The 22935-nt window shown below is 27.3% G+C and overlaps 1 protein-coding gene and 2 long non-coding RNA genes across 6 annotated transcripts in view; 1 reads left to right on the top strand and 2 right to left on the bottom strand.

Moving 5' to 3' along the window:
* The window catches only part of LOC126301642 (uncharacterized), a 114143-nt gene that overhangs the window by 58706 nt on the left and 32502 nt on the right, over nt 1-22935 (bottom strand). The gene's annotated exons all lie outside the window — the stretch shown is intronic.
* Nucleotides 1393-18097, top strand: LOC126301630 (NADH-ubiquinone oxidoreductase chain 5-like). The gene is made up of 2 exons (XM_049991708.1): nt 1393-1773; nt 17378-18097. The coding sequence occupies exons 1-2, from the start codon at nt 1602-1604 to the stop codon at nt 17554-17556; spliced, it is 351 nt and encodes a 116-aa protein (XP_049847665.1). The 5' UTR covers nt 1393-1601; the 3' UTR covers nt 17557-18097.
* LOC126301646 (uncharacterized) overlaps nt 5173-22935 on the bottom strand; it is a 27321-nt gene continuing 9558 nt past the window's right edge. Inside the window, exon 2 of the long non-coding RNA XR_007553078.1 lies at nt 5173-5741. This is a non-coding gene — a long non-coding RNA (uncharacterized LOC126301646). The remainder of the gene's footprint in view (nt 5742-22935) is intronic.

Below are 22935 nucleotides of genomic sequence, written 5' to 3'. Positions count from 1 at the left end.
TTAAGATACCTATGTTTTTGGTTCATTTATGACTTCCTAAGGCTCATGTAGAGGCCCCTATTTCAGGTAGAATAATTCTTGCTGGTGTTTTATTAAAGTTAGGTGGTTATGGTATTTTTCGTGATATAAAGGTTATTTCTTATTTGGGTTTAAAGTTTAATTATTTTTGATTGTCTTTAGGTTTATCTGGGGGTGTTATTGTAAGATTTATTTGTTTTCGTCAGGTTGATTTAAAGTCTTTAATTGCATATTCTTCTGTTGCTCATATAAGAATGGTTATTGGTGGATTGATGACTATGAATTGATGAGGTTGTGTAGGTTCTCTTTCTCTAATGGTTGGTCATGGTTTATGTTCTTCTGGTTTATTTTGTTTATCTAATATTATTTATGAACGTTTAGGTAGACGAAGATTATTATTTAACAAGGGTATAATTAATTTGATGCCAAGAATGGCTTTATGATGATTTCTTTTAAGATCATCAAATATGGCTGCTCCTCCTTCTTTAAATTTGGTAGGTGAAATTAGATTATTAAATAGAATTATATCTTGATATTCTTTTAGATTCTTTGCTTTGATTTTTTTATCTTTTTTTAGAGCTGTTTATACTTTGTATATATATTCTTATTCTCAGCATGGGAATTATTATTCTGGTGTTTATACTTGTTCTCTTGGTTATTTTCGTGAATATCATCTTTTACTTTTACATTGATTGCCTTTAAATATTCTCTGTTTAAAGGGTGAATATTTCTTTGTTTAGTTTGCTTAAGTATTTTAATTAAAAATATTGTTTTGTGGAATCAATGATATGAAGTTTTTCATCTTAGGCCGTGAATTTATTTTCTATTTGTTCTTTGAGTTTTTTTCTTTGTTTATTTCGAGAACTATAATTTTTATTTTAGGTATTTATTATTTAATAATTGATTATAGAGTTTTTGTTGAGTGAGAGCTTTTCAATTTAAATGGTTCTATAGTTGTTATAACTTTAATTTTGGATTGAATATCTCTTATTTTTATATCTTTTGTTATATATATTTCTTCTTTGGTTATTTATTATAGAGAGGATTATATATCTGGTGAAAAGAATATAAATCGTTTTATTATTATTGTTTTAATATTTATTCTTTCTATAGGTTTTTTAATTATTAGTCCTAATTTAATTAGAATTTTATTAGGTTGAGATGGTTTAGGTTTAGTTTCTTATTGTTTAGTTATTTATTATCAAAATGTAAAATCTTATAGTGCTGGTATATTAACTGCACTTTCTAATCGTATTGGTGATGTTGCTATTTTAATTTCTATTGCATGAATGTCAAATTTTGGTGGTTGAAATTATATTTATTATTATGATTTTATTTCTAATTCTTTTCAAATAAAGCTCATTACTATATTAATTGTTTTAGCAGCTATAACTAAGAGAGCTCAGATTCCTTTCTCTTCATGACTTCCTGCTGCTATAGCAGCTCCTACTCCTGTTTCTGCTTTAGTACATTCTTCTAAACTTGTTACTGCTGGTGTTTATTTATTAATTCGTTTTAGACCAATATTGGATACTTATAATTGTGGTTGATTTTTACTTTTAATTGGTTGTATAACTATATTTATGGCTGGATTGGGCGCTAATTTTGAGTTTGATTTAAAGAAGATTATTGCTCTTTCTACTTTAAGACAACTTGGTTTAATAATAAGAATTTTGGCTATAGGTTATCCAAAGCTTGCATTTTTTCATTTATTGGCTCATGCTTTATTTAAGGCATTATTATTTATATGTGCAGGTTCAATAATTCATAATTTGAAGGATTCTCAGGATATACGTTTTATAGGATCAATTGTTAATTTCATACCTTTAACTTCAGTTTGTTTTAATGTTTCTAGTTTATCTTTGTGTGGAATACCTTTTTTAGCGGGATTTTATTCAAAGGATTTAATTCTTGAGATGGTTTGTTTAAGATGAATTAATTGTTTAATTTTTTTCTTTATTTTTTTTCTACTGGTTTAACTGCTTCTTATTCTTTTCGTTTGTTTTATTATTCAATATCTGGTGATAATAATTTTTATTCTGGATTTTCTTTTGATGATAAGGGTTATTATATTTCATTTGGAATAATTGGTCTATTGTTTGTTGCTGTTTTTGGTGGTAGTCTTTTATCTTGATTAATTTTTCCTATTCCTCATGTGATTGCTTTACCTTATTATTTAAAGTTTTTAACTATTACAGTTGTTATTTTAGGTGCTTATTTAGGTTATCTTATTTCTAATTTTGATTTTTCTCATAATTTATTTTCTTTAAGTATACTTTCTTTTGTTAGATTTGCTGGTTCTATATGATTTATACCTTTTCTTTCAACTAAGTTTATTAGATATATTCCTTTAAAAATAGGTTATTATTCATCTAAGTCATTTGATTATGGTTGAGGTGAATTACTTGGTGGTCAAGGTTTATATAGATTATTTATTTATTTAATTGGTTATATTCAAGGTTGATATGATTCTAATTTCAAGATTTATCTTTTAACTTTTATTTTTTGAATATTTATTTTGGTAATATTGTTTTTCGTTTACTTAAATAGCTTATAATTAGAGCGTGACACTGAAGATGTTAAGGAAGTATTTTTACTTTTAAGTATTTATAAATATAGATATATTATTTTTACAGTGAAAATGTAATGTTTTATTTAAACTATATAAATTTTAGAAATGTTAACGGAGTTTAACCGCTAATATAAAAAGTTAGCAGCTTTCATATTGGCTTTACATTTCCTTAATTGGAACTATTATAGTTCAATTATATTATTAACAGTAATACGCCTCTTTTTGGCTTCAATTAATAAGAATAAGGGTAGTACATACCAATCTTCCAGGTCGAAACTGACTGCAATATTTCGCTTCTTATTCTATTTAAGGTTGATTGATAATATCAATACTTTTTGAATGCAACCCAAATGTTATATTTAACTACAACCCTTTATTCTGCTCATTGTAATGCTCCTTGGTTTCATTCATGGTATAGTCCTCCTAATAGAACTAGAATAAAAAATATTGTTGATACTGTTCAGATTATAATGTCTGAAGTTTTAAAAATAATTACAATTGGTAGAATTAGTGCAATTTCTACATCAAAAATTAAAAAGATTACTGCGATTAGGAAGAATCGTATTGAGAATGGTATTCGTGCTGATCTTTTTGGATCAAACCCACATTCAAATGGTGATCTTTTTTCTCGATCATTAATTAATTTTTTTGATAGTGTTGTTGCCAGGATTATAACAATTATTGGAATAATAAATCTAATGAAAACTCTTGTTGATAGAATTAGAATTGTTTTTCTTGATTTATATCAAGCTTTCTGATTGGAAGTCAAATGTACTATTTATACTAGAAAAACAATTATCTACCTCATCAATAAATAGAGATATATAAGAATAATCATACTACGTCTACGAAGTGTCAGTATCATGCTGCTGCTTCAAATCCAAAGTGATGTCTTGGTGAAAATTGATTTATTGAGTGTCGAAGTAGACATGTTGATAAAAAGATTGTTCCAATAATTACGTGTAAACCATGGAATCCTGTTGCAACAAAGAATGTTGATCCATAAACTGCATCTGCAATGGTAAAAGGTGCTTCTCAATATTCATATGCTTGAAGTATTGTAAAGTATAGTCCTAATAACACTGTGAAGAATAATCCTTGTAGTGCTTGAGTATGATTAGATTCCATTAAACTATGATGTGCTCATGTTACTGTTACTCCTGATGCTAAAAGAATAGCTGTATTAAGTAATGGAATTTGTATAGGGTTAAAGGGTTGAATTCCTATTGGAGGTCATAGTATTCCTAGTTCAATTGTTGGTGCTAATCTTCTTCTAAAGAATGCTCAAAAAAAAGAAACGAAAAATAATACCTCTGATGCAATAAATAAAATTATTCCTCATCGTAATCCAATTGATACAAATCCTGTATGTAATCCTTGATATGTTCCTTCTCGTACTACATCTCGTCATCATTGAATTATAGTTAGTAGGGTAATTCCAAATCCAATTATGAATAAGTTAATATTAAATAGGTGGAATCATTTTGCTAGTCCTGATACTAGGACTATTGCTCCAATTGCTCCTGTTAATGGTCAAGGTCTATAGTCTACTAAGTGGAATGGGTGGTTTGAGTGAGTTGTTAACATAGGTTTAATATACTTCTCTAGAATATAGAGTTCTTAGAATTGAGAAAAAACAGGCTTGAATTATTGCTACTGCTGATTCTAGAATTAATAGAAGTATTTGTCCAATAATTAGTAATGAGATTAAGTTTATTGCTATAGATGGTCCTGTGTTTCCTAATAAGGTTAATAATAAGTGGCCTGCAATTATATTTGCTGCCAACCGTACTGCTAATGTACCTGGTCGAATAACATTACTAATTGTTTCAATTAGTACTATAAATGATATTAATGCAGGCGGTGTACCTTGTGGTACAAGGTGTGTAAATATATGATTAGTATGGTTAATTCATCCAAATAATATAAATCTTAGCCATATAGGTAGGGCAATTGCAAATGTTAATGCTAAATGTCTTGTTCTAGTAAAAATATAAGGGAATAATCCTATGAAATTGTTAAATAATATTATAATAAAAATTGAGATGAAAATGAATGTTGTTCCATTAAATGATTTTGGTCCAAGAAGTGTTTTAAATTCATTATGTAAGGTTAAATTTAGTTTATTTCAGATAATGTTAATTCGTGATGGTGTAAGTCAAAATAGTGATGGGATTAATAATAGTCCTAGAAATGTTCTAGTTCAATTTAATGATAAATTAAAGATGTTAGTTGATGGGTCAAATGTTGAGAATAGATTTGTTATCATTTTCAATAAAGTTTTTTATTTCAATTGTTCCTTTTTCTGCTCTTTTAATAAGGTTAGGTTTAAATGAGAAGAAGTTTATTTGATTAAACAAGATTAATGTACCTGAAAATATAATGAATAGTGAGAATCATATAAGAGGGGATATTTGAGGGATTTGGATATAATTTCCCCATCAGAAGTAGTCGTTAATTTACTATTATTTGGTTTAAGAGACCATTACTTACTTTCAGTCATCTGATGAATTTCAAGGTGTACTAATTTTTTTTAGTTACTTTAGATTGACACCCTAATGTTATTTATTTTAACTAACTCCTTAAATTATCTTAGATAATCACTTAATAAATAAATTTACTGAAGTTCTTTCAATTACAATTGGTATAAATCTGTGGTTTGCTCCACAGATTTCTGAGCATTGTCCAAAGAATAATCCAGGTCGATTTATTGTGAATGTTCCTTGATTTAACCGACCTGGCGTTGCATCAATTTTAACCCCTAATGCAGGAACTGCTCATGAGTGTAGAACATCTGATGCTCTTGTTAATACTCGTACTTCTATATTTATTGGTAGGATTGTTCGGTTATCTACATCTAGTAGTCGGAATCCATCATTTTCTAGGTCTTGTTCTGGTGTTATATAAGTGTCAAATTCTACGTCTATGAAGTCTGAATATTCATATCTTCAATATCATTGTCGTCCAATGGTTTTAATTGTAATTATTGCATCTACTGAATCATCAAGTAAATATAATAGTCGTAATGATGGAAGGGCAATAAAAATTAATGTAATTGCTGGTAAAGCTGTTCAGATTGTTTCAATTAAATGTCCATGAAGTATATTACGGTTAGTATAGGCAATAAATAATATATAACTTAGGGCATAACCTACAATTACTGTAATTAATAATAATACGACCATAGTATGATAATGAAAGAATGATAATTGCTCCATTAATGGTGAAGCTCCATCTTGAAGAGATAAATTTGATCATGTTGCCATTAATAAATATTTTCTAATAAAAGGTCAGACCTTTATTTGTAGAGCTTAAATCTACTGCACTAATCTGCCATATTAGAATCTAGAGATTAATGGTAATTCTGAGTAACTATGTTCTGCAGGAGGGTTATTTTGTAGTCATTCTGTTGATCTTCTTATGTTAGCTCTAAATATAATTGCTCGGTTTGTAATCATTCTTTCTCATATAATTACAATGAATATAATGATTCCTACAATAGAAATTGTAGACCCAATTCTTGATACTACGTTTCATGATGTATATGCGTCTGGGTAGTCAGAGTATCGTCGAGGTATTCCTGCTAATCCTAGGAAGTGTTGAGGAAAGAATGTTAAATTTACTCCAATGAATATAATTGTAAATTGGATTTTTAATCATGTATTATTTATAGTTAATCCTGTAAATAGTGGATATCATTGAATGACACCTCCTATAATTGCAAATACTGCTCCTATAGATAATACATAATGAAAGTGGGCTACTACATAATATGTATCATGTAATACAATATCAAGTGATGAATTTGCTAATACTAATCCTGTTAATCCACCAATTGTAAATTGGAAAATAAATCCTAGAGCTCATAATAATGGTGGATTGAACTTGAATTTAGTTCCATATAATGTAGCTAATCATCTAAATACCTTAATTCCTGTAGGTTCAGCAATAATTATTGTTGCTGATGTAAAATATGCTCGTGTGTCAACATCCACTCCTACTGTAAATATATGATGTGCTCATACAATAAATCCTATTAGTCCAATTGATAGTATAGCATAAATTATACCTAATGTTCCAAATGATTCAATTTTTCCTCTTTCTTGACATACAATATGTGAAATAATTCCGAACCCCGGTAGAATTAAAATATAAACTTCTGGGTCTCCAAAGAATCAAAATAGATGTTGATATAGAATTGGGTCACCCCCTCCTGCAGGGTCAAAGAATGATGTATTTAAATTTCGATCTGTTAATAATATAGTAATAGCTCCTGCTAAAACTGGAAGTGAAAGAAGGAGAAGTAATGCTGTAATAGCTACAGATCATACAAATAAAGGTGTTTGATCTAAAGTTATACTTTCTGATCGTATATTAATTGCTGTTGTAATGAAATTCACTGCACCAAGAATAGATGATACACCTGCTAAGTGCAGTGAAAAAATAGCTAGATCTACAGATGCACCCCCGTGTGCAATAGCTCCTGCTAGAGGAGGGTAAACTGTTCATCCTGTACCAGCACCATTATCTACTATAGAAGATGTAAGAAGAAGGGTTAGTGAAGGTGGTAGTAATCAAAAACTTATATTATTTATTCGTGGAAATGCTATATCTGGTGCACCAATTATTAGTGGAACAAGTCAATTACCAAATCCACCAATTATAATAGGTATTACTATAAAGAAAATTATTACTAATGCGTGAGCTGTAATAATAACATTATAAATCTGGTCATCCCCAATTAGAGATCCGGGTTGGCAAAGTTCAGCACGAATAAGTATTCTTATTGATGTTCCTACTATTCCTGCTCATGCTCCAAATATGAAGTATAAAGTACCAATGTCCTTATGGTTTGTTGAGAACAATCATTTTAGCGGTAAGATGGCTGAATTTTAGGTGGTAGACTGTAAATCTACTAATGAGATGTTTTCTCTCTTATCATATTTAGGTCTTATATTCAATTATGATTCTAGACTGCAATTCTAGAGGTGTAAAATTTTACTAAGGCCTAAAAGATTATTCTTTTAATTATAACTTTGAAGGTTATTAGTTTGATTAACTTAAGTCCTTAGTATAATGAAATTAAGGTTGATGTTGAAATCAATCCTATTGTTGAAATTATTACTGTTATAGGAAGAATGATTCTTGATTTTTGGGACTTTATCTTTATAGATCACGAATTTTCTGTGTATGATATAATTAGAGCTGAGAATCTAATACGTATATAGTAGTAGAGTGTAATTGTAGTTAATAGAACTATAATAGTTATAATAGTTGTTATATTGTTTTCTATTAATGATTGTATTACAATTCATTTTGGTAAGAATCCTAGGAATGGTGGTAGTCCACCTACAGATAATAAAGATAAGAATATTATGAATTTAATTTCGGTTTTTATATTTCTGGCTGAATAAATTTGATTTATGAAAAATAAATTTATTTGCTTAAATAATAAAACTATAATTAATCTTAATAGTGAGTAAATAATGAAGTATAGTTCTCAGATGTTTTCTCTGACTGTTAATGATCTAATTATTCAACCTAGATGTCTGATTGATGAATATGCTAAAAGTTGTCGTAAGGATGTTTGATTTAAACCTCCTATTGCCCCAATAATAATTCTTAAGATAATAATTGTTCAAATAAAAGTTCTTAATTGAATACAATAAGATAAGACCATTATTGGGGCGATTTTTTGTCATGTTATTAATGTTAAACAATTATTTCATCTTGATGCTCCTATAACTTCTGGAAATCAGAAATGGAAAGGTGCAGCTCCAATCTTTAATAATAGTCTAGATCTAATTATTATTGATGGGATAAATTCTGTTTCCCATCCCATTGGATATTTTATTTGAATCAGCAAAATTGAAAATAATAATAATTCGATGCTATTCCTTGGACAATAAAATATTTAATTGATGATTCATTTATTATTATAATTTTATTTCTTGTTAGGAGCGGAATAAATGAAAGTAAGTTGATCTCAAGTCCTATTCAAACCCCAAATAAGGAATTTGATGAAATGGACAGGATCGTTCCTATCATTAATGTTGATAGGAAGAGAAGTTTTGTAGAGTTGTTGGTCATTAAAAAGGAGAGGATTGATACCTCTATAAATGGGGTATGAACCCATTAGCTTGTTTAGCTTACCTTTTTACATTAAGGTGTATGATGCACGTTACTTTTTGATACTAAAGGAGGTAGTTTAATTCTATCTTATGTAATTTTAATGAAGGTAATTTTATTTACTTTATTTACCCTATCAAGGTAACCCTTTAATCAGGCACTTCATTTATTTAATATATAAATCGAAAGTTTTTTTTGAAATTCTTTTATGTATTATTTTGTTTAATTAGGATTAATTTATCCTGCTCATTTTATTTTTTATATATATATATATAATAAGTAATTTATATTAATATATTACATTTAATTGAAATTAAAGTATTATAAGTTCATCTTACCATTATCAATTGATTATTTTAATGCAATTATTTACCTAGGATTATAGCTACTTATGTTTTTAGCTTAAAATAGGTTATTATAATATAATATATATAATAATATGTAATTTAATATTTAATATTACTATAATTGGATATAATAAATAAAATTATTAATTTAAATATAAAATATTATAATTAATATAGATAATTATATTAATTATAATAATATAATTATGTAAATTATCTATAATTAGATTATTTAACTAATATATATGAAAGTTAACTTAATATAAAAAAAGAATGCATATTAATAACATATTATATTAAATTACATAATTGTATAAAATATATTTATTATATTATTTAATCTTTCTTTATTTATTAGTGAAAAGAAAGATTAAATAAGAAAGAATATAATACATTTATTGCTATACAAGTTCCATATTAATCTTTAATTATATATAATAGAGAAGTTGTTGTGGTCATACATAGGGGCGTTTCTTTTTTTTTTGTTAATGTTTGTGATTTTTTTCTTTTTTTTTCTTTAAATATTTGAATCTTTTATTTTTTCCTGAATTAATAGATTTAAAATTTTCTTATTTTTTATTTTTAAAAGTTTTATTCTTGCTTGTTTATTCACTTTTTCTTTGTATTATATGTAAGTTTTGTAAGACTAAATGTTCTTTTTGCAGTAATTTGATTTAATTATCAAGTGATTTTGGATTTAGCAATTGATTTAGTATCGGCATAATTCGTGCCAGCAGCCGCGGTTATACGATTGATACAAGTGAATATTATTGGTTAAAACAGTTGTTTATATTATTAGGGTTGATATATAAATTTGTAAGGTGAAATGTTAAAATTTATTTGTGGCCCTTTTTATGAATCTGTGAAATTTAAATAATAAACTAGGATTAGATACCTTATTATTTTAAATGTTAATTATATTTACCAGGGTACTATTAGTTAAGGTCTTAAAACCCAAAGAATTTGGCGGTATCTCATTCCATTCAGAGGAACCTACCCCATGATTGATAATACACGATTTACTCTACTTAATTTATTTGTTTGTATATCTCCGTTATCAGAGAATCTTTTTAGAGTTATAATTCTCAAGATTTATAATTATAAAATATTTCAGGTCAAGGTGCAGCTTATAGTTAAGAGGAGGTGGGTTACAATAGATTTTTGTTTATAACGGATTTGATAGTGAAATACTGTTAATAAAGGTGGATTTGATAGTAATTTAATTTATTTAATTTAACTGATATTGGCTCTGAGATGTGTACACATCGCCCGTCGCTCTCATTATTGATTATTCTATTATATTTTAAAGTAGCTTCAATTTAGATGAGATAAGTCGTAACATAGTAGATGTACTGGAAAGTGTATCTAGGAAGAGTTTCAAGATATAACTTATTAGTAAAGTGTTTCATTTACACTGAAAATTTTTCTGTGCAAATCAGGATATCTTGATTATTTATTTTATTATATTTATTTTTTGTTTATTTAATTATTTAATATAAATAATTTTATTGTATTTTTGTCTTAGTATATTTTATAGAATTGATTTTTTAAATTATAGTTTATTGGTAATGTAAGTGTTTTATGAAATATTATTTTAAATTTTTTTAAGTAGATTTTATTTATTGTACCTTTTGTATCAGGGTTTATCAAAATTTTAGTATTTATTTTACTTGTCTCAATTTGGGTTGATTTATAAATAATTTATAGTTAATGTATCATAATTATTATTAAATTATTTATAGAAATGAGATGTTAATCGTTTCCCAAGATATCTAGTTTCTTAAGAAAAAATTTAATTTTTTAAAGTTATTTGTTTTTATTTAATTTTTTAAGTAAAAATATTAACTTATTTATTCTTTAAGGGATAAGCTTTGAAGTTAATAACCTATAATTTATTTTATAGAAATATAATAGTAAGCTTTAAACCAGCTATCTTTAAGATTACGTTTTAGTTCATTATTTTTTATTTTGATTTTATAAATATTTTAGGTTTTTTATTAAGATTATTAATTTAGTTTAAAATTTTTGTAATAATGATAGAATTAGTATATTTATTTGTATGAAATTTTTACCTTGTGAACTTATTATAAGGAACTAGGCAAAATTGATTTCCGCCTGTTTATCAAAAACATGTCCTCTTGTTTATATTTTGAGGTCTGGCCTGCTCACTGAGCGTATTTTTAAAGAGCCGCGGTATTTTGACCGTGCAAAGGTAGCATAATCATTAGTCTCTTAATTAGTGGCTGGAATGAATGGCTTGACGAGAAATCAACTGTCTCTTAATAAATTTTTGAATTTAACTTTTGAGTCAAAAGGCTTAAATTCTTCTTTAGGACGAGAAGACCCTATAGAGCTTGACATTTTACTTTTATATAGTTTTTTGTTTGTCTTTCTATATTTAATTATGATGTTTTGTTGGGGTGACATGAAGAATAGATAAACTCTTCATTATTATATCATTTATTTATGTTTGTTATTTTGATCCATAATTTATGATCATAAGATTAAGTTACCTTAGGGATAACAGCGTAATTGTTTTTGAGAGCTCATATCGACAAAGCAGATTGTGACCTCGATGTTGGATTAAGAAAAATTTTGGGTGCAGGAGCCCAATGATTAGGTCTGTTCGACCTTTAAATTCTTACATGATCTGAGTTCAGACCGGCGTGAGCCAGGTCGGTTTCTATCCTAAGATTGTTAACCCATATTAGTACGAAAGGACCATATGGTTAAAATATTTTTTGTTATATTGATTAATATTAATTTATTTACTATTTTGACAGATTAATGTGTTGAATTTAGAATTCATTTATGTAGATTTTTTCTACAAATAGTATTGATACTTTATGATTTATTTATATTTATTTTGAATTTTCTTTTATTGGTTATTTGTGTTTTAATTAGTGTTGCCTTTTTAACTTTATTAGAGCGTAAGGTTTTAGGTTATATTCAGATTCGAAAGGGTCCAAATAAGGTAGGTTTTGTTGGAATTCCTCAGCCATTTAGAGATGCTATTAAGTTAATTTGTAAGGAGCAGCCAATTCCTATTATATCTAATTACCTACTTTATTATTTTTCCCCTGTTTTTAATTTAATGATTTCTTTAGCCGTTTGAGTAATTTTTCCTTATTTAACTTATATGTGTTCTTTTTCTTATGGATTTTTATTTTTTTTTATGTTGTACTAGATTAGGTGTTTATACTGTTATAATTGCTGGTTGATCTTCTAATTCAAATTATTCATTATTAGGTTCCCTTCGTTCTGTTGCTCAAACAATTTCTTATGAAGTTAGTTTAGCTTTAATTTTATTGTCTTTAATTATTTTAATTGGTAGTTTTAATATGTTTGATTTTATGAACTATCAGCTTTATTGTTGATTTATTATTATTTCTTTTCCTTTAGCTTTAGCTTGTTTTGCTTCTTGCTTAGCTGAAACTAATCGTACTCCTTTTGATTTTGCTGAAGGGGAATCTGAGTTAGTTTCAGGATTTAATATTGAGTATGGTGCAGGTGGTTTTACTTTAATTTTTTTAGCTGAATATACTAGAATTGTCTTCATAAGAATGTTATTGGCTTTAATTTTTTTGGGCGGTGATTTTTATTGTTTTATATTTTTTATTAAGCTTGCTATTATATCTTTTGGTTTTATTTGGGTTCGTGGAACATTACCACGGTTCCGTTATGATAAATTAATGTACTTAGCTTGAAAAAGTTTTTTACCTTTATCTTTGAATTTTTTTATTTTCTTTGTTGGTTTAAAGATTTTATTTATCTCATTTGTTTAGTGAAATTTTTTGAGAAAAGTTAATAGAAGAGTTAAACTTCTAATTTTATGTTTTCAAAACATATGCTTTTCCTAAGCTAATTAACTTTATTCCTTAATTAATTTATCTCATGCGTTTGCGACATGGACATTAATTAAGAAATATGTGAAGTAAATAATTGTTAAGATTTGACCTGTTATAATATAAGGTTCTTCAACAGGTCGTTTACCAATTCACGTTAGTAAGCATACAACAACTACTATAATTCAGAATAAAATTTGATTAATAGGGTAAAATTGAATGCCTCGGAATGGTGTTTTATTATAAAATGGTAAAATTATTAAGATTCTAATTGATAAAAATAATGCAATAACACCTCCTAACTTATTAGGGATAGATCGTAGAATTGCATATGCAAATAGGAAATATCATTCTGGTTGAATGTGAACTGGTGTTACTAATGGGTTGGCAGGTACAAAGTTATCTGGATCTCCTAATAGGTAAGGATTAATTAAACATAGTATAATTAATAATGATGTTATTATTACAAATGTAATAGAATCCTTAAAGGTAAAGTATGGATGGAATGGAATTTTTTCAATATCTCCATTTAGTCCAAGAGGATTATTAGATCCTGTTTGGTGAAGAAAAAATAAATGAATTGCTGCTATAGCAGCAATAATAAATGGTAATACAAAATGGAATGTGAAGAATCGATTTAATGTTGCATTATCAACAGCGAATCCTCCTCATACTCATTGGACTAAATCTGTTCCTAAGTATGGGATTGCTGATAATAAATTAGTAATTACTGTTGCACCTCAAAAAGATATTTGGCCTCAGGGTAAGACATATCCTATAAATGCAGTTGCTATAACTAAAAATAAAATCACTGTACCAATTATTCAGTTATGTATATATATAAGATCCATAGTAAATTCCCCGTCCTACATGTAAGTAAATACAAATAAAAAATATAGATGCTCCATTTGCGTGTAAGGTTCGGATAATTCAACCATTATTTACGTCTCGGCAGATGTGTACTACACTACTGAATGCTATTTCAATATTTGATGTATAATGTATAGCTAAAAATAGTCCAGTTACGATTTGAATTACCAAACATAACCCTAATAGGGATCCAAAATTTCATCAAAATGAAATATTTGTTGGGGCAGGTAAGTCAATTAAAGAGTTATTAATAATTTTAATTAAAGGATGTCTTAATTGTAAGGGTTTATTCATTAGTAATTATCTTATTTTACGAATAGGTCCCTGATTAATATTGGTGATTTTAACAACTGCTAGTAGTGCTAAAAATAAATAAATTATTATTATTATTGTAATAATGAATGTTGGTCTATTATATAATTTTTCTAAAGATATTGTTATTTCTTGATAATTGATTGAATTATCAATATTTATAGTTTCGGTGTTTTTGAAAAAGTCTATAAATATAGATATATCTAGAATAATTAATATTAATATGATAAATACTCACATTATTAATGTAATAATTATAGTGATTGATTTAGGCTGAAATATTTCGTTTGATGCAATTCTTGTAATGTAAATAAATAATACTAGTATACCACCAAGAAATGTTAAAAATAAAATATATGATAATCAATATCTTTCTATTATTGTTCCTGTTATTAATCCAACTAGGAAGGTTTGAAGGATAATAAAAAGCATTATTGATATTGGGTGTCTTAATTTAATAAAATTAATATTTATTACATTTGATAATGATATAATTATTATTTTGATCATTTCAGGGGTTAGTTTATTTAAAATACCGGTTTTGGGGACCGATGATGGAAGCTTTTCCACCTCTGAAGTTTTAAAAGTGGGGGCTGGACTTATTTCCGGTTTACAAGACTGGCGTTTTTTTTAAACTATTAAAACTAATGTTTATATTCTCTATTTTTACTTCTTTATTGATTTATTTTGCTGGTGTTTATGTTTTTTCTTCTAAACGTAAACATTTATTAATGGTTCTTTTGAGATTAGAATATATTGTTCTTTCTTTATTTATGTTAGTTATTGTTTTTCTTATTGAGTTTGATTATGATTATTTTTTTCCTGTTATTTTTTTAGTTTTTTCTGTTTGTGAGGGTGCTTTAGGTCTTTCTATTTTAGTTTCAATAATTCGTTCTCATGGTAATGATTTTTTTAATTCCTTTGGTTTATCTTTATGTTAAAGTATTTATTTATAACTATTTTTTTGATCCCTCTTTGTTTATTAAATAATTGTTGATGGTTGGTTCATTCTTTAATGTTTCTGTCGGGTTTTGTTTTTATAATTTGTGTTTATTCATATGCTGATTTGAATATAATTAGATATTATTTTGGTATTGATTATTTTTCTTTTAGTTTAATTTTTCTTAGTTTTTGGATTTGTTCTTTAATAATCACTGCTAGAGGTTCAGTTTATTTAAGTTCATATCATTCTAATTTTTTTGTTTTTATGGTTTTGATTTTAATAATTATGCTTTATTGTTCATTTGCTAGATTAAGTCTTCTTTCTTTTTATATTTTTTTTGAGGCTAGATTAGTTCCTACTTTACTTTTAATTTTGGGTTGGGGTTATCAACCTGAGCGTTTGCAGGCTGGTGTTTATTTAATTTTTTATACTTTGGTTGCTAGATTACCTTTATTATTAGTTTTATTTAAGGTTTATGATTTTTCTAATACTTTATATTTTCCTTTATTGGTTGAGTTTGGTTCTTATTATTTTATGTTTTATGTATTTATAATTTTGGCTTTTTTAGTTAAGATACCTATGTTTTTGGTTCATTTATGACTTCCTAAGGCTCATGTAGAGGCCCCTATTTCAGGTAGAATAATTCTTGCTGGTGTTTTATTAAAGTTAGGTGGTTATGGTATTTTTCGTGTTATAAAGGTTATTTCTTATTTGGGTTTAAAGTTTAATTATTTTTGATTGTCTTTAGGTTTATCTGGGGGTGTTATTGTAAGATTTATTTGTTTTCGTCAGGTTGATTTAAAGTCTTTAATTGCATATTCTTCTGTTGCTCATATAAGAATGGTTATTGGTGGATTGATGACTATGAATTGATGAGGTTGTGTAGGTTCTCTTTCTCTAATGGTTGGTCATGGTTTATGTTCTTCTGGTTTATTTTGTTTATCTAATATTATTTATGAACGTTTAGGTAGACGAAGATTATTAATTAACAAGGGTATAATTAATTTGATGCCAAGAATGGCTTTATGATGATTTCTTTTAAGATCATCAAATATGGCTGCTCCTCCTTCTTTAAATTTGGTAGGTGAAATTAGATTATTAAATAGAATTATATCTTGATGTTCTTTTAGATTCTTTGCTTTGATTTTTTATCTTTTTTAACACGCGATCTAGTGTTGTATATATATTCTTATTCTCAGCATGGGAATTATTATTCTGGTGTTTATACTTGTTCTCTTGGTTATTTTCGTGAATATCATCTTTTACTTTTACATTGATTGCCTTTAAATATTCTCTGTTTAAAGGGTGAATATTTCTTTGTTTAGTTTGCTTAAGTATTTTAATTAAAAATATTGTTTTGTGGAATCAATGATATGAAGTTTTTCATCTTAGGCCGTGAATTTATTTTCTATTTGTTCTTTGAGTTTTTTTTCTTTGTTTATTTCGAGAACTATAATTTTTATTTTAGGTATTTATTATTTAATAATTGATTATAGAGTTTTTGTTGAGTGAGAGCTTTCCAATTTAAATGGTTCTATAGTTGTTATAACTTTAATTTTGGATTGAATATTTCTTATTTTTATATCTTTTGTTATATATATTTCTGCTTTGGTTATTTATTATAGAGAGGATTATATATCTGGTGAAAAGAATATAAATCGTTTTATTATTATTGTTTTAATATTTATTCTTTCTATAGGTTTTTTAATTATTAGTCCTAATTTAATTAGAATTTTATTAGGTTGAGATGGTTTAGATTTAGTTTCTTATTGTTTAGTTATTTATTATCAAAATGTAAAATCTTATAGTGCTGGTATATTAACTGCACTTTCTAATCGTATTGGTGATGTTGCTATTTTAATTTCTATTGCATGAATGTTAAATTTTGGTGGTTGAAATTATATTTATTATTATGATTTTATTTCTAATTCTTTTGAAATAAAGCTCATTACTATATTAATTGTTTTAGCAGCTATAACTAAGAGAGCTCAGATTCCTTTCTCTTCATGACTTCCTGCTGCTATAGCAGCTCCTACTCCTGTTTCTGCTTTAGTTCATTCTTCTACTCTTGTTACTGCTGGTGTTTATTTATTAATTCGTTTTAGACCAATATTGGATACTTATAATTGTGGTTGATTTTTACTTTTAATTGGTTGTATAACTATATTTATGGCTGGATTGGGCGCTAATTTTGAGTTTGATTTAAAGAAGATTATTGCTCTTTCTACTTTAAGACAACTTGGTTTAATAATAAGAATTTTGGCTATAGGTTATCCAAAGCTTGCATTTTTTCATTTATTGGCTCATGCTTTATTTAAGGCATTATTATTTTTATGTGCAGGTTCAATAATTCATAATTTGAAGGATTCTCAGGATATTCGTTTTATAGGATCAATTGTTAATTTCATACCTTTAACTTCAGTTTGTTTTAATGTTTCTAGTTTATCTTTGTGTGGAATACCTTTTTTAGCGGGATTTTATTCAAAGGATTTAATTCTTGAGATGGTTTGTTTAAGATGAATTAATTGTTTAATTTTTTTTCTTTATTTTTTTTCTACTGGTTTAACTGCTTCTTATTCTTTTCGTTTGTTTTATTATTCAATATCTGGTGATAATAATTTTTATTCTAGATTTTCTTTTGATGATAAGGGTTATTATATTTCATTTGGAATAATTGGTCTATTGTTTGTTGCTGTTTTTGGTGGTAGTCTTTTATCTTGATTAATTTTTCCTATTCCTCATGTGATTGCTTTACCTTATTATTTAAAGTTTTTAACTATTACAGTTGTTATTTTAGGTGCTTATTTAGGTTATCTTATTTCTAATTTTGATTTTTCTCATAATTAATTTTCTTTAAGTATACTTTCTTTTGTTAGATTTGCTGGTTCTATATGATTTATACCTTTTCTTTCAACTAAGTTTATTAGATATATTCCTTTAAAAATAGGTTATTATTCATCTAAGTCATTTGATTATGGTTGAGGTGAATTACTTGGTGGTCAAGGTTTATATAGATTATTTATTTATTTAATTGGTTATATTCAAGGTTGATATGATTCTAATTTCAAGATTTATCTTTTAACTTTTATTTTTTGAATATTTATTTTGGTAATATTGTTTTTCGTTTACTTAAATAGCTTATAATTAGAGCGTGACACTGAAGATGTTAAGGAAGTATTTTTACTTTTAAGTATTTATAAATATAGATATATTATTTTTACAGTGAAAATGTAATTTTTTATTTAAACTATATAAATTTTAGAAATGTTAACGGAGTTTAACCGCTAATATAAAAAGTTAGCAGCTTTCATATTGGCTTTACATTTCCTTAATTGGAACTATTATAGTTCAATTATATTATTAACAGTAATACGCCTCTTTTTGGCTTCAATTAATAAGAATAAGGGTAGTACATACCAATCTTCCAGGTCGAAACTGACTGCAATATTTCGCTTCTTATTCTATTTAAGGTTGATTGATAATATCAATACTTTTTGAATGCAACCCAAATGTTATATTTAACTACAACCCTTTATTCTGCTCATTGTAATGCTCCTTGGTTTCATTCATGGTATAGTCCTCCTAATAGAACTAGAATAAAAAATATTGTTGATACTGTTCAGATTATAATGTCTGAAGTTTTAAAAATAATTACAATTGGTAGAATTAGTGCAATTTCTACATCAAAAATTAAAAAGATTACTGCGATTAGGAAGAATCGTATTGAGAATGGTATTCGTGCTGATCTTTTTGGATCAAACCCACATTCAAATGGTGATCTTTTTTCTCGATCATTAATTAATTTTTTTGATAGTGTTGTTGCCAGGATTATAACAATTATTGGAATAATAAATCTAATGAAAACTCTTGTTGATAGAATTAGAATTGTTTTTCTTGATTTATATCAAGCTTTCTGATTGGAAGTCAAATGTACTATTTATACTAGAAAAACAATTATCTACCTCATCAATAAATAGAGATATATAAGAATAATCATACTACGTCTACGAAGTGTCAGTATCATGCTGCTGCTTCAAATCCAAAGTGATGTCTTGGTGAAAATTGATTTATTGAGTGTCGAAGTAGACATGTTGATAAAAAGATTGTTCCAATAATTACGTGTAAACCATGGAATCCTGTTGCAACAAAGAATGTTGATCCATAAACTGCATCTGCAATGGTAAAAGGTGCTTCTCAATATTCATATGCTTGAAGTATTGTAAAGTATAGTCCTAATAACACTGTGAAGAATAATCCTTGTAGTGCTTGAGTATGATTAGATTCCATTAAACTATGATGTGCTCATGTTACTGTTACTCCTGATGCTAAAAGAATAGCTGTATTAAGTAATGGAATTTGTATAGGGTTAAAGGGTTGAATTCCTATTGGAGGTCATAGTATTCCTAGTTCAATTGTTGGTGCTAATCTTCTTCTAAAGAATGCTCAAAAAAAAGAAACGAAAAGTAATACCTCTGATGCAATAAATAAAATTATTCCTCATCGTAATCCAATTGATACAAATTCTGTATGTAATCCTTGATATGTTCTTTCTCGTACTACATCTCGTCATCATTGAATTATAGTTAGTAGGGTAATTCCAAATCCAATTATGAATAAGTTAATATTAAATAGGTGGAATCATTTTGCTAGTCCTGATACTAGGACTATTGCTCCAATTGCTCCTGTTAATGGTCAAGGTCTATATTCTACTAAGTGGAATGGGTGGTTTGAGTGAGTTGTTAACATAGGTTTAATATACTTCTCTAGAATTTAGAGTTCTTAGAATTGAGAAAACATAGGCTTGAATTATTGCTACTGCTGATTCTAGAATTAATAGAAGTATTTGTCCAATAATTAGTAATGAGATTAAGTTTATTGCTATAGATGGTCCTGTGTTTTCTAATAAGGTTAATAATAAGTGTCCTGCAATTATATTTGCTGCCAACCGTACTGCTAATGTACCTGGTCGAATAACATTACTAATTGTTTCAATTAGTACTATAAATGATATTAATGCAGGCGGTGTACCTTGTGGTACAAGGTGTGTAAATATATGATTAGTATGGTTAATTCATCCAAATAATATAAATCTTAGCCATATAGGTAGGGCAATTGCAAATGTTAATGCTAAATGTCTTGTTCTAGTAAAAATATAAGGGAATAATCCTATGAAATTGTTAAATAATATTATAATAAAAATTGAGATGAAAATGAATGTTGTTCCATTAAATGATTTTGGTCCAAGAAGTGTTTTAAATTCATTATGTAAGGTTAAATTTAGTTTATTTCAGATAATGTTAATTCGTGATGGTGTAAGTCAAAATAGTGATGGGATTAATAATAGTCCTAGAAATGTTCTAGTTCAATTTAATGATAAATTAAAGATGTTAGTTGATGGGTCAAATGTTGAGAATAGATTTGTCATCATTTTCAATTTAAGTTTTTTATTTCAATTGTTCCTTTTTCTGCTCTTTTAATAAGGTTAGGTTTAAATGAGAAGAAGTTTATTTGATTAAACAAGATTAATGTAGCTGAAAATATAATGAATAGTGAGAATCATATAAGAGGGGATATTTGAGGGATTTGGACATAATTTCCCCATCAGAAGTAGTCGTTAATTTACTATTATTTGGTTTAAGAGACCATTACTTACTTTCAGTCATCTGATGAATTTCAAGGTGTACTAATTTTTTTTAGTTACTTTAGATTGACACTCTAATGTTATTTATTTTAACTAACTCCTTAAATTATCTTAGATAATCACTTAATAAATAAATTTACTGAAGTTCTTTCAATTACAATTGGTATAAATCTGTGGTTTGCTCCACAGATTTCTGAGCATTGTCCAAAGAATAATCCAGGTCGATTTATTGTGAATGTTCCTTGATTTAACCGACCTGGCGTTGCATCAATTTTAACCCCTAATGCAGGAACTGCTCATGAGTGTAGAACATCTGATGCTCTTGTTAATACTCGTACTTCTGTATTTATTGGTAGGATTGTTCGGTTATCTACATCTAGTAGTCGGAATCCATCATTTTCTAGGTCTTGTTCTGGTGTTATATAAGTGTCAAATTCTACGTCTATGAAGTCTGAATATTCATATCTTCAATATCATTGTCGTCCAATGGTTTTAATTGTAATTATTGCATCTACTGAATCATCAAGTAAATATAATAGTCGTAATGATGGAAGGGCAATAAAAATTAATGTAATTGCTGGTAAAGCTGTTCAGATTGTTTCAATTAAATGTCCATGAAGTATATTACGGTTAGTATAGGCAATAAATAATATATAACTTAGGGCATAACCTACAATTACTGTAATTAATAATAATACGACCATAGTATGATCATGAAAGAATGATAATTGCTCCATTAATGGTGAAGCTCCATCTTGAAGAGATAAATTTGATCATGTTGCCATTAATAAATATTTTCTAATAAAAGGTCAAACCTTTATTTGTAGAGCTTAAATCTGCTGCACTAATCTGCCATATTAGAATCTAGAGATTAATGGTAATTCTGAGTAACTATGTTCTGCAGGAGGGTTATTTTGTAGTCATTCTGTTGATCTTCTTATGTTAGCTCTAAATATAATTGCTCGGTTTGTAATCATTCTTTCTCATATAATTACAATGAATATAATGATTCCTACAATAGAAATTGTAGACCCAATTCTTGATACTACGTTTCATGATGTATATGCGTCTGGGTAGTCAGAGTATCGTCGAGGTATTCCTGATAATCCTAGGAAGTGTTGAGGAAAGAATGTTAAATTTACTCCAATGAATATAATTGTAAATTGGATTTTTAATCATGTATTATTTATAGTTAATCCTGTAAATAGTGGATATCATTGAATGACACCTCCTATAATTGCAAATACTGCTCCTATAGATAATACATAATGAAAGTGGGCTACTACATAATATGTATCATGTAATACAATATCAAGTGATGAATTTGCTAATACTAATCCTGTTAATCCACCAATTGTAAATAGGAAAATAAATCCTAGAGCTCATAATAATGGTGGATTGAACTTGAATTTAGTTCCATATAATGTAGCTAATCATCTAAATACCTTAATTCCTGTAGGTACAGCAATAATTATTGTTGCTGATGTAAAATATGCTCGTGTGTCAACATCCATTCCTACTGTAAATATATGATGTGCTCATACAATAAATCCTATTAGTCCAATTGATAGTATAGCATAAATTATACCTAATGTTCCAAATGATTCAATTTTTCCTCTTTCTTGACATACAATATGTGAAATAATTCCGAACCCCGGTAGAATTAAAATATAAACTTCTGGGTGTCCAAAGAATCAAAATAGATGTTGATATAGAATTGGGACACCCCCTCCTGCAGGGTCAGAGAATGATGTATTTAAATTTCGATCTGTTAATAATATAGTAATAGCTCCTGCTAAAACTGGAAGTGAAAGAAGGAGAAGTAATGCTGTAATAGCTACAGATCATACAAATAAAGGTGTTTGATCTAAAGTTATACTTTCTGAAGGTATATTAATTGCTGTTGTAATGAAATTCACTGCACCAAGAATAGATGATACACCTGCTAAGTGCAGTGAAAAAATAGCTAGATCTACAGATGCACCCCCGTGTGCAATAGCTCCTGCTAGAGGAGGGTAAACTGTTCATCCTGTACCAGCACCATTATCTACTATAGAAGATGTAAGAAGAAGGGTTAGTGAAGGTGGTAGTAATCAAAAACTTATATTATTTATTCGTGGAAATGCTATATCTGGTGCACCAATTATTAGTGGAACAAGTCAATTACCAAATCCACCAATTATAATAGGTATTACTATAAAGAAAATTATTACGAATGCGTGAGCTGTAATAATAACATTATAAATCTGGTCATCCCC

Source organism: Schistocerca gregaria, unplaced genomic scaffold (assembly GCF_023897955.1).
Source record: "Schistocerca gregaria isolate iqSchGreg1 unplaced genomic scaffold, iqSchGreg1.2 ptg000077l, whole genome shotgun sequence".
Classification (NCBI taxonomy): Eukaryota; Metazoa; Arthropoda; class Insecta; order Orthoptera; family Acrididae; genus Schistocerca; species Schistocerca gregaria.
This window is presented reverse-complemented; position numbering and strand designations above follow the sequence as displayed.